At 24.1% G+C, this 15,479-nt stretch overlaps 1 protein-coding gene across 4 annotated transcripts in view; it reads right to left on the bottom strand.

Moving 5' to 3' along the window:
- The window catches only part of LOC129961059 (rab GTPase-binding effector protein 1-like), a 57,144-nt gene that overhangs the window by 17,616 nt on the left and 24,049 nt on the right, over positions 1-15,479 (bottom strand). For 2 of the 4 annotated variants that reach the window (XM_056074973.1, XM_056074904.1), the window contains exons 1-10: positions 14,814-15,000; positions 14,100-14,300; positions 12,650-12,767; positions 11,223-11,358; positions 9,472-9,684; positions 7,884-8,019; positions 5,829-6,077; positions 4,981-5,114; positions 4,030-4,249; positions 3,342-3,466 (exon numbers count right to left, since the gene is read on the bottom strand). In XM_056074973.1, coding sequence (XP_055930948.1) covers positions 3,342-3,466; positions 4,030-4,249; positions 4,981-5,114; positions 5,829-6,077; positions 7,884-8,019; positions 9,472-9,684; positions 11,223-11,358; positions 12,650-12,767; positions 14,100-14,300; positions 14,814-14,856 — 1,575 coding nt within the window. In that variant the 5' untranslated portion in view covers positions 14,857-15,000. Of the gene's footprint in view, positions 1-3,341; positions 3,467-4,029; positions 4,250-4,980; positions 5,115-5,828; positions 6,078-7,883; positions 8,020-9,471; positions 9,685-11,222; positions 11,359-12,649; positions 12,768-14,099; positions 14,301-14,813; positions 15,001-15,479 lie in introns of those variants that run through there. The other 2 variants (XM_056074981.1, XM_056074965.1) reach the window with 1 other exon arrangement.

Genomic DNA, 15,479 nt, shown 5'->3' on the forward strand with positions numbered 1-15,479 from the left:
GTAGCACTGCAATACAAATATAAAAAGTAAAAAAGTGACCGTATATACAAAATTTTCACAAAAATGCAAGCAAATTAAATAACATCACAATAATCTGTATAAATAGTCGGCTACCAAACTAAAGCACATACCAGTAGAAAAAGTGAAGAAATGTACTTATAATTTTACTAGCCGCCTTTGGCGACCAGCCTGTTCGCCAATCTTAATGTTCGTTAAAATTTTAATAATTAAATATTTTATGCAATTTCTACTTTAATAGCTTCTTCATCAAAATATTTTAAAACTTCAAATTTTGATTATCATATAATTCATTCATAATATTATAAAGGCCTTCAGTCATAACGTAATATGTATCTCTCTCATTTTCTGTTAGCACCCGTAGAATTTATGCTTTAAATTAAAGTGGAAAGAATTTATCTTCAATTAATATAATAATATTTTTTACTGAAACAAAGCATTTTTTTATAATCTGATTACTGAAAATAGAGTCACTCAGCGTTTAAACTTTATGGGCACTAAAGAATATCTTTTTAAATTTATGTAATATCTCAAGAGTTGGTCAACAAAATTTTTTTAGATTCATTATGAGCAGATCGATTAATTAACAATGTTTAAATTTAAATGCATCAAACACTAAGAAAATAAAACGAATCGTTTAAAATAAACGGTTGAAAACAGGTTTTAAAAAAAACTACTTAAAAAACGATGTACTTAAAACTATAAGCATATACAAAAAATATATAACTAACATAAATACAATTTACTTACAAAAGCATGCAACTAACCCAAAAATAATTTAAATCATCCATTGATAACGTTGTCATGGCAACCATCAGAACAGAATGCGCATGCGTGAATTTTCTTCGCCGGTTACGTAACGCAAATACGTGATTTTTTCTACGCCAGTTGGGGTAACGCTATGCGGATTAGAAATTTTTAATATCCTTTATTCTGTTTTATTTTAATTCAAAAGTACTTCAGAATGAATCTGAAAGATTGATTCATTAACAATGTTTAATTTTAAATGCATCAAACATTAAGAAAATAAACAGAATCGATTGAAATAATCCGCCGAAAAATTTTAACCCTAGCCTCATTACTGTTGGGAGAAAAAAAAAAACTGAAGCTGAAAAAACTGATAATGGAAGTTTTTTTTGGCAGAAAAGTTGGTGGTGGGGAAAATGGAAGATTTTTTTGGCGGGAAAGTTAGTTTTTAATTAATAATTAAAATTCTAATTAAAAATTCGAAAAAAGAAACCCCAGGTGCACATTCCCAACCTCCAAGGTCTACATGTACCAAATTTGGTAGCTGTATGTCAAACGGTCTGGCCTGTAGAGCGCCAACACACACACACACACATTGAGCTTTATTATAAGTATAGATAACTAGATACGATCATTAAAATACAGGAATAAAGTAAATGCGTTAATGTAATTAATAATTCATTCATTATTTTTTACAAGTTTTATAATATCTATTTAATGTATATTGAGAAAGGGACGATGACACATTAAAAGCAAATCATGTTCAAGAGATTGGCACAGAAGGAGAATTATGGAAGGAGTGGAATGAGAATTATAATTTGGAAGCCAAGTTATATGATATTAACAGTATAAAAGGAGAAAATTGCAAGACACATCTGAAATATTTTATATACTCTTTCTAGATTCTTAATGATTTTTTGCAAATGAAAATATAACGTGCAATACTGTTATAATATTAAATTTTCCTAATTTTTAAGTTGCTGGTAAAAAATTATATTGGTATCATGTGAAATAGTTTAAAAATACAATGACATTACAAAAAATTAAATTTGCTGAATTGCAAATAAATATTTTATATTAACTGTCACAGTATGACAAGCACAGAAATCAAGATGGTCGATTTGGAAAAAATTATTAACTTTGACTGAATTAAATAACTACTAACTGAAATGTAACAAATAATTGCATTGTTAAAAAGTTAAATAGTTTGTAGTATTGTTTAATCAACAAAGTACAGTTAAAATAATTAGACTAATTTAAACTAAACTAATGGCATGCTTTAGCATTAGATTTTCATATAATAGCTACAATAATTTCTCATAATTTGCTTTGCTTACATATAAAATTATAATTCAACAAATCAAGTGTAGTAGAAATCATAAGTGGCAAAATAATGTTTCTTTTATAAGTGCAAATTTAAATCCAAAATTTGGACTTATGAGGTATAAAAAGATGTGTATAATGGATTAACAAAGAAAGGATGCAGGTATAAGTGCATTCAGGTATTTCATTTTATTCATCTATCATTCTCACTTGATAGTGAAAATATAAACAAATATTAAGAAAGAAGAAAAGGTGGTAAGATAAGATGAATAAACATGATATGTGGAAGAAAGCAAATGAAGAACTGAAAACTGTCATAAAACTTCATTTGCTAAGCAATGTTCAACAACATCAATACACAATATCATGAAGCTTCATTGTACACATTGTGATATTCATATTGTTCATTGTATACATAAATTTCAACTCTAATCACACTCTTATAAAGAGGTAGATATTCAAAATTGTATGTCATAACAATAAGAAATGTTTTATTTTCAAATTAAAATGATGGATGGTATTTTAAAATTATACTTTTTTTTTCTGAAATATAAAATTAAGTCATGTGTTTCAATTTTAAATAATTTGTACATTTTTTTGGTATTATTAATTGAAATGCAGCTAACATATTGGAGAAGACTAACAGTAGCTGCATGCTGCAATTTCTACAAATTGCAAAACAAAACATGAGCAGGCAAGTTCTAGAAACACTACTGCATTATCTGGAAACTCACTTATCCATCTGAATAAAGTCTCAATGTTGCCAGATAAAAGAGACTTGATGGTGACAATTTTTTTTAAAATTACATCGTCTTTTAATTTTATTATTAATATTTAAATTAGTTTTAACAATACAGATATTTCAAATATAAAAACAATCAACAACAAAAATTACATGCTTAATTTCAATTTTTGAATACAAAAGTATAAAAACATTAATGCATATTCTGAGAGCAAAAGTTAGTATTTACACTGAAAAAATACTCATGATTTCATAAATGATACTTCAAATAATTGAAATATTAATTATTTTATTATCAGGTTCAAATAATACAAAAAAATTTATATACATGCTACTCATCCAAATTAAAATATGTATAATTTCTGAAATTTTTGGTCTATATTTTAAAATTTTAATATCCTTGATTGAAAGGATAAATTTCATAAGCACATTAATGTTTACTTTTAATTTTTCCAGAGAAATTAGAAAAATAATTTTAAATTTTGATATATAAAAATTAACAAAAAAATACCTCTTCTTCAAGTTGTTGCCATGCACTCTCACTAACAAGTCTTTTGCCAATAAGAGAACAACTTTCCAGTTCAGCTCTTGCATTATCAAGTAATGATTTTCTATCTTCCAATTCTGGTGTGCGATCTGAAATAAAATATATTTAAAAAATTTAACCTAAAAATGGAACTAATTAAATTGTAGCATAAAATCTGACAATTACATAGTTTGTATAAAAATTACAATTCAAAAAGTACAAATAAATTCCAATCAGTAGAAATAATTTTCACTTCCATTATAAACAGCAATAACTTTTTCAAGAGAAAATCAATTTTCAGCAATCTAAAACCATAAATGTTATTTCTAGAGTGATGAAAAAAATATCTAAGTCATATCTGTATAAAAAAAACTAATACTAAGAAAAATAAAAATTTATAAACATAAGACAACAAATGAGATTAATCAAATTCATAACATACTTTTCAGATTGCAGAAATTAAAACATTTGCAGTCAATATTACAAATATGTCTATTCTGAACTATTTATTGTTTTCATTCTAATAAATAACATAATAGGATGTATTTGAGATGACTATACAAAAAAGCTAAAACTAAAAATCCATACTTTATGAAACATTATAAAAATACTAAAATGCTAAAGTCCCTTAAAAGTTTAAAAATGTAATTTAAGAATAAAAATTTGTACAAACCAGATAATGCTTTCAGTTGATCTTGAGTTAGACTAGGGACTTTTTTGGGTGTAGAGGGAGTTGCTTCAGATTCTTTAACTGGTGGAGAACTCAGAGGAACTATAGAACTATTTTTCATATCATCTTTAGACATACCATTCAAAGCAGAACTCGATAAGGAACGCTTCTCAGTAAAAACATTTTCAGTAAGATTCAGATTATCAGGAATGCTTCTAGCTCTCTGTAGAAATGTATTTTAAGATCAATTAGTTTATATCTAAAATAATCCATTTAATACTAGAAATTTTAAAGGACTGGTCTAATCCCAAGTCAAAAAACATTTTAAGTTAATCTAAAAATTCTTGTATTATAAACATGTCACATTTTAAATACACATTTAAAAATTTTATTCCAGCAAAGGATACATCATATCTCAAATTTTATATATATATAATTATATATAATATTATATATATAATTTACATTATATACCTAAATATAGAATACTGCCTAATTTTATGCAAAATACAAAAGTGCATGTATGAGTTTCCAAAATATATAAATAATGATAATTTGTATAATAACTAAAACAAATTTTTCAATCCATAATAGTATGATATTTAATAATGATTGGAATTTCAAAATAAACACTAAAATAACTATTAACAATTGCTTGTATTATAGTAATAATATAGCTAACACAGCTCTTAATATAACTTATAATTAAAATATATATAACTTAATAATGAATGAGTAAGAATGTATATGAAATATCTTTTACATATAACTAATCCAGCATTAATTAATCAAATGTTTTTATAAATGCCTCTACAAAACATACATAGATAAATATGAAAGTGTCTGCAATTTTTCTGCAAATGTTTTAGATCAATTTTTTTAATGATAGAAATTAGCAAAAATACCACAAGTTTGTATAACTGATAACTATACATATGAGATGAAACAACTTACATTTGATGTATTCATATTTGAATCCAAATCTTGATCAAATTTAACAGAACTAGATAATTTATGATTCATAATTGGAGAACTTTTTACTAATTTAGCAGAAGAGGGTCTGGGAAAAGGTGAAGTCCTTCCTTTATCTAAAGAAGGGGAAAAGCAAGATAAATATACAAAGGTAAGGAATAAAATAAAAACACAAGAAATACTGAACTAAATTATAAGAATTCATATTATAATTTTATCATCAATACCAATGACAAGGAATTTTTCTTATATGTACATTTAGAGATTGTCTTTAAGTTAAAAACTCTAAATGTTGTGTAATGGTACAAGCAACAATAATGTAGTTAAAATCAGTACAATCGCAAAACAAAATAAAATTAGTTTATTTTTTTCCAAATAAATTGCAAGACATTTGATAAATTAATACTAATTAAAAGCTTTTACATCTTTTTAATATAAAATAACTTGCTTTGAAATTAAATGTTTAAAATTTTTAATGAAACATTATTGCATTTACGAATTAAATTATAACCCAAATCAAATGCCTGCTGATAACAGCTAAGAAGCAAAGCAAATCTCGCAGTGTAATAATCTCTACATAGCCAAAAGAAAAAGTTCATGAAATTTAAACTATAAATACAGAAATCTCTTGATTTATCAAAACTCTTTATTATAAAATGTATTTATTTTAAATTTAGCCTAAATTTTTTTTTAATTTCAATTTTGATGAAATTAAAATTTTAAACATTTTTATTTTTACAAAAAGACAATTTATAGAATTTATTTTGTTAAAATAAGTATCATTAAACTTGATACTTATTTTTCACAAAACATACACTATTTATATGTACCTTCATTAGATTTTTCTTCACTATCTTTTTTCTCAATGCTTTTAACTTGTCTTTCAAGTTCCATTTTTCGCTCATCCTTTTTCTTCAGCTCAGCGATTTGTCTCTGTTGTTCAGATGTTAGAACACTTTGCATTCTACGCATGTCCATTATTTGTAATCGTTGAGCTTCTAGGAATTGGTCATTGGCCATTTGCCAGGTCCGTTTCAACTGGACATGCTCTTTCTTTTCCTTTTCAAGTAATTGGCATACTATGATAAAGATTCATTTTTAAAGTATGACAAAAAGAGATGTTCCACAGTACTGTTTTTTGTTTGTTTGTTTTTAAATTTAACATTATGAAAATATTAAAGTTAAATATAGTTTAAAATGCTGAGAAATATATTTTAAAACGGATAATTATTATATGCAAATAATCACGTAATATTCTTTAAACAAGTAAGCTCTCTAGTATAAGTGGTTAAATTATAGTTACGAATACTTCTTTAAGAACAAGAAAATAAAAACAAATCTCAAACTTTTAGCATCAAACATATATGCAACAAGAAAGGCAACACAATTTTTTAGAATTTAATTTCTCAAGCTTCTTTGGGTGGGCATTGTTATTATTAAATATTTTTCATGAAAACTATTTAAATATAATTTGATAATAAAACTACTCATATTTTATCAATTTTTTTATAAAAATTCTTTTAGAAATCAAATTATGAAATGAGATAATTTCTCACACTGATATAGAGAATCAGTATTCCATTTAATTAAAAATAGCATTTTACAGAACATTCATATCATAAATAGAAGAAAATAAAAATTAATAACATATTAAATGATAAAATTATTCAACTAGCATAAAAATTATACTTGGCTAATTTTGCTTCTAAAAAGTGTATACAGAAGTTTGATTTTTTTTAACTAATATTTTTAAATGTTTAATGCAACAATCAGATTATAAACTTTCAAATTGAAAACTTCTGAAAGAGAAAATAATATTTTGATTTATATAAAGAATAAATATTTCATATTTTAGCACTACTGCTTTATTAATGGATTAATCTCTATGGAATTGTTTTTAGTAAACAGTAAAAAATAAACAAAGCATGAAAGATTAAAAATAAAAAGCTAGTGGGAATTTTCTTGTTTTAAAAGATACTGAAGAATCTATGACAAAATAATATTCCTTAAAAATAAGTACTGCATTAAATTATTAATAATAAAAATTTTTTAAAAAATCCCTTTAATTGTGCTTGAAAAACATTTATGTAAAATTAAAAAAGAAATTTCTAAATCTATGATAAAATAATATTCCTTAAAAATAAATACTGCATTAAAACTTTTAGTAGTAAAAATTAAAAATTTCATTTAAATTGTGCTTGAAATGCATTTATGTAAAATTAAAAAAAGAAATTTCTAAATTTTATTATTTAATAACAGGCAAATTACTTGATAAATTACATCAAAAATACTGACATGGCATTGAATCAGAAGCTATAATATAGGCATGCTAACATAACTTTTTTTGACAATTCACTTTTTTGTTAGTTACAACATAATAATTTTAACCCAATGCAAAGTATATCAAACCATTTTCAAATATTTGAAATATGAATATAATACACAAACATCAAAGAAATTACACTTCTCAATAATGTTTTGTTTCTGACCTAAAAACAATAGCCAGCAGTTTTTAAAGTTTTTTTTTTTTTTTTTTTTTTTTTTTTTTTTTTTATGTTCAAAGATATTTTACATTCTTTCTGATATAATACTCAATCATATAATTAGTCTTTGAATGATATATCTGTTCAACAGCAAAATTTGAGGAAGAAAATAAATACATTTCAATTATTCGAAAATTTCCCCTTTCAAAGGAAAAAAAAAAAAATCTTTAGATTACAATCACTTCTGAGATTGCTAATCTTTTCCTTTCTCTTAACATTAACTATCAAACACAAGGGTAAACATCTAATTTATACATCCATTTCAAAAAGTAAATAATAAAAATCAACAAAAAATATTTGCCTACACATCTATAAACATCAATACAAATATTTGCTGCCTACCTTCTTGAAGTTCTGATTTAATCTTGTCCATATCTTCTTGCATAACAGCTTTCCTTGTATTTAATACAGCAACATACATTTCTAAATCACTTCTAGAAGCTTTTTCAGCTTGCAGACCTTGACTAAGACTAGTTAACTATAAAAAGAAATAATTAAATAAGAATTTTTTTTTCTTCTGAAATGTAAGAAACAATTTTAATACCTTAAAAATATACCTTCCATCATATTGTTTCAAAGCAATAATAAAACTCATTAAAATATTATATAAACAATATCATTAAGTGGCAAAAAATTAATGCAAATTTCAACTTATAACACACAAAAATATTAAATATTTAGATTTTGCACAGCTTATTTAATAATAAACTTTCCATAAAGTTACTATATATTATGGTTTGAAAAGAGTTTAGAAATTCAAATGGCAATATTAACTTAATATTCACAATCAAATATCTCACATAATTATAAAAATATTATTTAGATATGAAATTTTATTTTAATAACAGTTATTGAAATAAAAGTAGGTGACAAAAAGAAATGGAAACTATAAAACTGTAAAGCTTATAATTACTTTATTTAATTTTATAATTTTTTACAGAGATAGGAAGAATTGTGTAATAAGACCTTACACTTATCTTAGACTTGCATAGATGCACAATTTTTCTTTCAAAAAAGCTAATAGAATTTTGTACCAATATGTGCTTTGATCAACTTTAAATAGAAAAGTTGCAACTAATTGACAATGATATTTAATTTTACTGAAATAATTATAGCTAATAGGAGTATTTTCCCCTTAGCTTTTCTGTTTACCTCTACAGAATAATGCCATTTGCACTTAGCTTCATATTGTAAATAATGAAAGCAGAGCATGCAACTGAAATAATATGTTCTTTTAAATTTAACCCTCCCTTCCTGAAAATTTGACACAGTTCAGTACTTGTAAAGTAAAGATCAAATATTAAGGTTCAATCCTTTAGCCTGTTACACTGTGTTCATATACACACCAGCAAAAAGGTAAAACTTTGATAAATTTGGTCCAAAATCTGATAGAGAACTAAAATTTTTGTTAAGACAAGTTGAAATGAAATTCTTTTTTCAGTTAGCATAAACAAGAACAAACACGCAATTTACAAAAACATATTTTATTCAAATTTTAGAGATATTTTTAAGATTTTAATGTTAAGAACCCTAGACCAAATTTTATCTGATTAGTGCATTTTATTTTTAAGTTAATTCATTTATGGACAAACATATTTTCCAAAGAATGTGTGTGTATTCTTAATTCTATTAAAATCAAAAATCATTCTACGGCAGAATCAAAACACATAGTGTGGTCACGGTTTCATCAAAATCTTGAAATAAAGAATCATTTTTTTTTTTTTTATGGTTATAAAAAATTTTCTTTTCATTAAAAAAAATAACTATGATTATCAAATAAAAACACTAAACAGAAAATTATGCAAAATTTCATGTCCATAATTTCAAATTCCTTATTTCAAAACTGAAAATAACAAAAGCCTATTTCGAGAAAACAAAGCAACAATCATATTAATAAAATTCTATAAATTATACAGTAGAAATAATTTACCTTTTCATCTAAATGCTCTACAACTTCTGCTGGACCTTTACCTTTTACCATTTCCGAGAGAGAATCTGAGCCTACACGTTTTACTAAATTAGCAAATGCTGTTTCATATTCTCTTAATTGCTCATCAGTTGAACGCAGCTTATCTTTTAGGGCTTTTATTTCCTCCTCTAAAGGAACAACAAGGGACCGAAGCATTTCTGCATCTTCTTGAGCCTAGAAACAAAACAGCAATGAAAAGTCAGATTTACTAACAGCATAAAATTACAAAAACAAGAAGTTAAAACTGATGAAATTATTATTTAAAAAAAAGAAAAAATAATTAAATTAGAATACAAGCTTTATATAATTAAATATCAGTTACCTTTAATGCAGGGCTTTTTAAATATTTATTCTTACCTGTAATTTATCATAATAATTAAGTGCTTTTATTTAATTGTAAAAAATATTTTAATGATAATTATGGTTAATATTTCAAGAATTTGATTACTTTAGTCTTTTTTCCCCATGCTTACAGATTTGAGAAATTAATAAAAACATAAATTTTTCATAAGTTACTTAAAGTAAACAATTTCTTTTGATTAAGTTTAAATTGAAGTGAAATGTAAACTGAATCAACCAGTTATTAATAGAGGAGATTCATAATGTGCATTGGCTGGAGATTTAAAAATCTGTATATAGGCCTGTTATAGGATCACTGAATATTAAGGTCACAAAAATTCTCCCAAAATTGCTATTCTTTCTGTTTTCAGCATTATCATTTATTTGCTTGTAAAAACATTTACAAAAAAAATTAAATTAAAAATCTGATATTGCTAAAAAATTCTGAAAAATTATTTATTCAATAACTAGTTAATTCTTTATATATTTGTTTACTTTTTAATTTTAGATTTTAAAAAATGGTATGGCAAGAAGAGAAAAATGAGCCTGAAGCTCTGTTTTATTGAAAATAAATTCTAATAAAAAAGAAAGGAGGCTTAATATTTTTTTATCAACACAGAATTATAAAATTATCCAGGTCAATAAGATAAAAACATTTTGTTATCAAATCATTATCAAATAAGTTTATCATCATGGTAAGATCTGAATACAAAACTATAAAAGAAATAAAAACTACAGATTTTTTTTATACATAGATAAACATGAATAAATAACTTGCACATTAAACATATTAACAAATGAGATATATGAAATGCTTCTATAGTCTCATGCATAAAACACTGAAATATTTGTAATTTTCCCCTTTTTTGATAATATATCAGAGATCAGAAGAAAAAAAATGATTTTAAAAAAATTGCTTTAAATTTTTAAAAAAAAAAATGCTATGCATAAATAAAATGGTTTTCCAACAGAAAGTTTCAAGTATTATTATGGAAGGCAATGCACAAAATATACACTGTATATTTAGGGGAGGGGGGATCAATTTCAATTTTTCTTTCGTGTCTTAGGAAAAAAGACAATGATATGCTTTTATTTTAATAATTATTTTATATAATAATTTTTATATAACTTTAATTCATATATTTTATATAATAATTTTTTATTATATAATATTGTTTTCCTATAATATGAATTACAATTCCAAATTCAACTGAAAAATCAGCAACCACTTAAAAAATGATCAAAACTATATTATTAACAAATATAAAAATCAAATCTTAAACAACTATAATAAATTTTAATTGTATTGAAATATGAAAGAAAAATAAAACATTTATAAAGTATAATAATGGATCTGTTTGAAGGACAATTACCTTCCTCATACTTTCTTCTAAATTTTCAATACTTTCTCCTGTAGAAGATGTAAATGGAAGAGGTCCTCCTAAGTTTCCAACACGTTTTAAGGATTTGGTAACAGCAGCTAAAACTCCTTCTCGAGAAATGTCAGTTCTAAATAACAATAATGAAACATTTCTAAATCTTCAATAATTGAAGTATATGATTGTTACATGAATCTCCATAAAAATTCTAGCAGAAAACACTGATAAAAAAAACCAACAGAACATATACTTCAATAAAATGAAAATAATTTGGTTTTATGTTTTGAGAATAAATTTGAGATATGATTTTGTAAAGCATGTTTCAAGACTGAAAGTTAAAAAAAAATTAAAAACTGAATAAAAGACATTTTTTTTCTAATATTTGGTATAATTAAATAACCAAATAAATTGTTTCTAATTCTTTTTAAAGAAGTAATAAAATAAATAATATTTCTTTAAAAAAAGAAATTTTTTTTTAAAGTATTTTCAACTTATTTTTTTATACAATAAGCATCAAGCTTATTTTTTTTTTTTAATTACTACTATCTGTTTTTCAATCTTTAATTTATAAATAGTGTTACAAATATTATGGAATCTTGAAATCCTTTTTCCCCTTAAACTTACAGCCAAATGATTCTTAGAATGAATCAAATTTTAAGTAAATAAAAGATTATTAAACTTTGAAAATATTAAAATAATGCAATGTCATCAAAAACACATAAATGCAGAAAATTTCAAAACTCTAGCACATCAGGAAGACAGTGATTATAAATTTCTAGAAAAAAAAAGTTATATATTATTTCACAGATGTTAAAAATTAATTGAATATTTAAAATTCATTTCACATAAAATGTTTGGCATATATATATAAGATTTTAAATACTGGGATTTACAAAGCTTGCTATGTTAAAATTATAAAACAAATTTATTCACTCTTTTTTACTATTAAGCATTCAGAATGAAGCTTTAAAAAATACTTATTATTGAAAAATTAACTACAAAAATGGAGAAACTGACCTTTTCATGAAAATGCTCCCAATATTGAAACATTATATATGTCTATGTGTGTGTAAACAAAATTTTAAATTGATTAAACATTACACAAAATTTATTTAGGTAAAGAATAAAAAAATATTATACTCCTGCACTTTTATAAAATTCTACTTTTAGATCAGCTATTTATCTTGAGCAAATAACACATAGGGCAATAGGTTTTGGGAGTACAAAAATTGCATATTCTACTTTAATTAAAATAAAAAATAATCTAAAGATATTTTTTAAGGTAAAATTTTAATGGATGTCAGAATAAATAAAAGTAAATCACTCTAAAGTCAAACATGGGAAACGAAATTTTTCCATTTGGAAATACATATGAAATAAAATGTGAATTAAAATTAGACAATTTAAAACATAGAACATACTTTTCTTTGTTCCGTAATTCTTGTAATTCAGCTTCTAATCTTTCATTAGTTTTTTGCAATTGACTTAAGTCTTTCTCATAACGACTAGATGCATTCCTTACAGCTTCAGCAACTGATTCTGAAATAATAAAAAATATAAAGTGAATAAAGCATAATTCAGATGAATAACTTTTTGCAGTAACTTAATACTTATTTTCTTCTGCTTTGATGTCAATTCAAATGTTTCCATTAAATGAACATTGTTTCTATCCTGTTTCATATCAGAAAAATAATTATGTTAAACTTAATAAAAAAAGTTTATTTGAAATAGAATGCACATTTAAGAAAAATAATGTCATTCAATTCAAAAATAATGAAGAATCAAAATAAGTCCAGAACTCTAAAGGTTTTTTTTTTCCTCCCATTTTTAGTAATTTTTAGTAATTCAGAATCTCCTCCATTTCTAACAAATCTATTGATATTATTTTCAAGATTTAAATATGAGCACTTTATAACAAACTAAGCAACTAATTAACTACAAATATATTTCTTGATCACACCAACTTTACAATTTGAATGGTTTGTACAGTGATATTTCCCTAGAAAAACCTTCAATAAATGCATCATTATCTAACTTATTAAAATAACACATTCCTGAAATAGTTTTCAAGACAGAATTTTATAAGGGACATTCCAGGTCACACACTTACTTGGACTAATCGGTTTTAGGCCCAATTACTTATAAAAGTATTCACATTTAAATCAATAAGATCTGTTTTGGCTGGCCCCTAATTAAAATCTTATATTAACTTAAATATAATTTAAGCATCAACTAATTGCAGCAAATTCTTCTATAATTTAAGAATAAAAAAGATTTAAAAAATTTAATGGAAATGTAAATTTTATAAATTATGCTTTATTTTTCTAATAGGAAATCATACCAAGTTTTAATACATAATTTACTGGATTGTAAATATCTTCTTTATAACAGATTAGAAAATGAAATGATTAGCCAGTGAGTTCTTACAAATTATAGTTTTCAATGCTTTGTTATGTAATATTTATTTATTAATAATATTTCTTAATGCAGAGAAAAATCAAAATAAAATATGATTATATTATTTATATATTAAATATATTTCTTAATGCAGTGAAAAAGTTAAACAAAAAAAAATTGTACTATTATAAACAAAATTTTTTTAAAACTTTTTTCACAATAAAAATTTGCATTTTAAAAAATGCAATTTAGAAGCAATGTAAGGAAGGTAAAGCAACAGTGGATCAATTATTTTAGCAGTATCACTTTCACATTACTACTACAAGTTTAAAAATTACATAAAAATATTAAACAAATTAATACATTAAAAATAAAGTCAAAAATATTCTTGGCTCATAAAAGGCAAAAATTACTTTAGCAGGATAAAAAACTAAAATAGATAACAGACATTTAAATTACAATTTAATTTAGTACCTTCCATGATTCTTTGGATGGAAGCAACTTCTTCTTTCCGTTTCCTTTCTTCTGTTTCAACAACATTTTCCTTTTCGCATTCAGCTACAGTAACCAAAGAACGACATTCATCTAATTCTGCCTGTAACCTCCGCAGTTCTTCTTGCAAATGCTTAATATCATTTGTAGATGTTTCAGAAAATTCATTTACTTGAAGAACTCCTGTAATATTAAGATAAAATAAATGACACTAGTTAATACTCTTTATACTAATTTTGTTTGTTTTTACTGAAAAGTTTTAAAAAATATCACATTATCATAAAGTGTGCAAGAAATATAACTTGAAAAACTTATTATCAAGATACTAATACAGAAACAGATTGATTTCAATTAAATAAACAATCCACAAACATAATAAGTGAATGAAAAGTTAGATTATAAATAAAATAAATCACAAAAATTATCTGAAAAAAGAAATTCAATATACATCATAAATATGGAATAGATTTCAAAAGTAAATATTCAAAATACTATATAAAAACAATAATATATCAAAAAGAAGTCAAGTATGTCAAAATGGAACACAGAGGCATAATACTTTAATATAAAAAAATAAGTAATTAGATTATAAGAGTCGCCAAATTATACGCTTTTAATGCAAAAAACCTATACACTTAATTTTTATTAAACAAAACAATAATAATACAAGATAATTAAAAAGAAAAAAAAACTTACGATCGGCATCCTCGTAAGATCTTGCAACATCTGCAGCCTCCATTATTACAAAATTTAATTTTCAAAATGTGATAAATCGTTATCATCCAACATTGTAACAAACATTATAGTTAATCATTGTAAATACAAACAGAAACAGTCATTAGCTCCATATTACAGCAGTCCGAAACTGTTGCCAAAACTACATGCAAATTTCCGTAGCAGACACAAAAGAATGTGTTGCCACTTTTCGTTTGTAAATAAAGTCCCCATTGTAGTGTGCTACCTGCTATTCCTTTACCAAACCCCGAAATAGTTTTACATATTAGCATGTATCAAAGATGAGAAATAAAATAAAAATTCCGAAAGCAATGATTGAACAAAAATTAGAGATTTAAAGGCGTTTTTTTATTTTCTTTTTGTTCGCCTTTTCGAGAGTTTGAAAACATAATTCACAAAAATTTTACTATTCATTTTAGTTGCACTTCAAATTCTCATTCTACCTGTCTATATTTCATTTCTTTATAACAGTGGAATAAAAAAAAAATCGAAATTTTAATAATGAAAAATGATGAGGGGAATAAAATTGATATAGAATTTATATTTAAAGAAGCGTTTTTTTTTTTTTTTTTTTTTTTCATTTTAGATTAAATTAAATTTGAAAATTTTATATCCTGAACAAACGAA

Source organism: Argiope bruennichi, chromosome 1, assembly GCF_947563725.1.
Source record: "Argiope bruennichi chromosome 1, qqArgBrue1.1, whole genome shotgun sequence".
Classification (NCBI taxonomy): domain Eukaryota; kingdom Metazoa; phylum Arthropoda; class Arachnida; order Araneae; family Araneidae; genus Argiope; species Argiope bruennichi.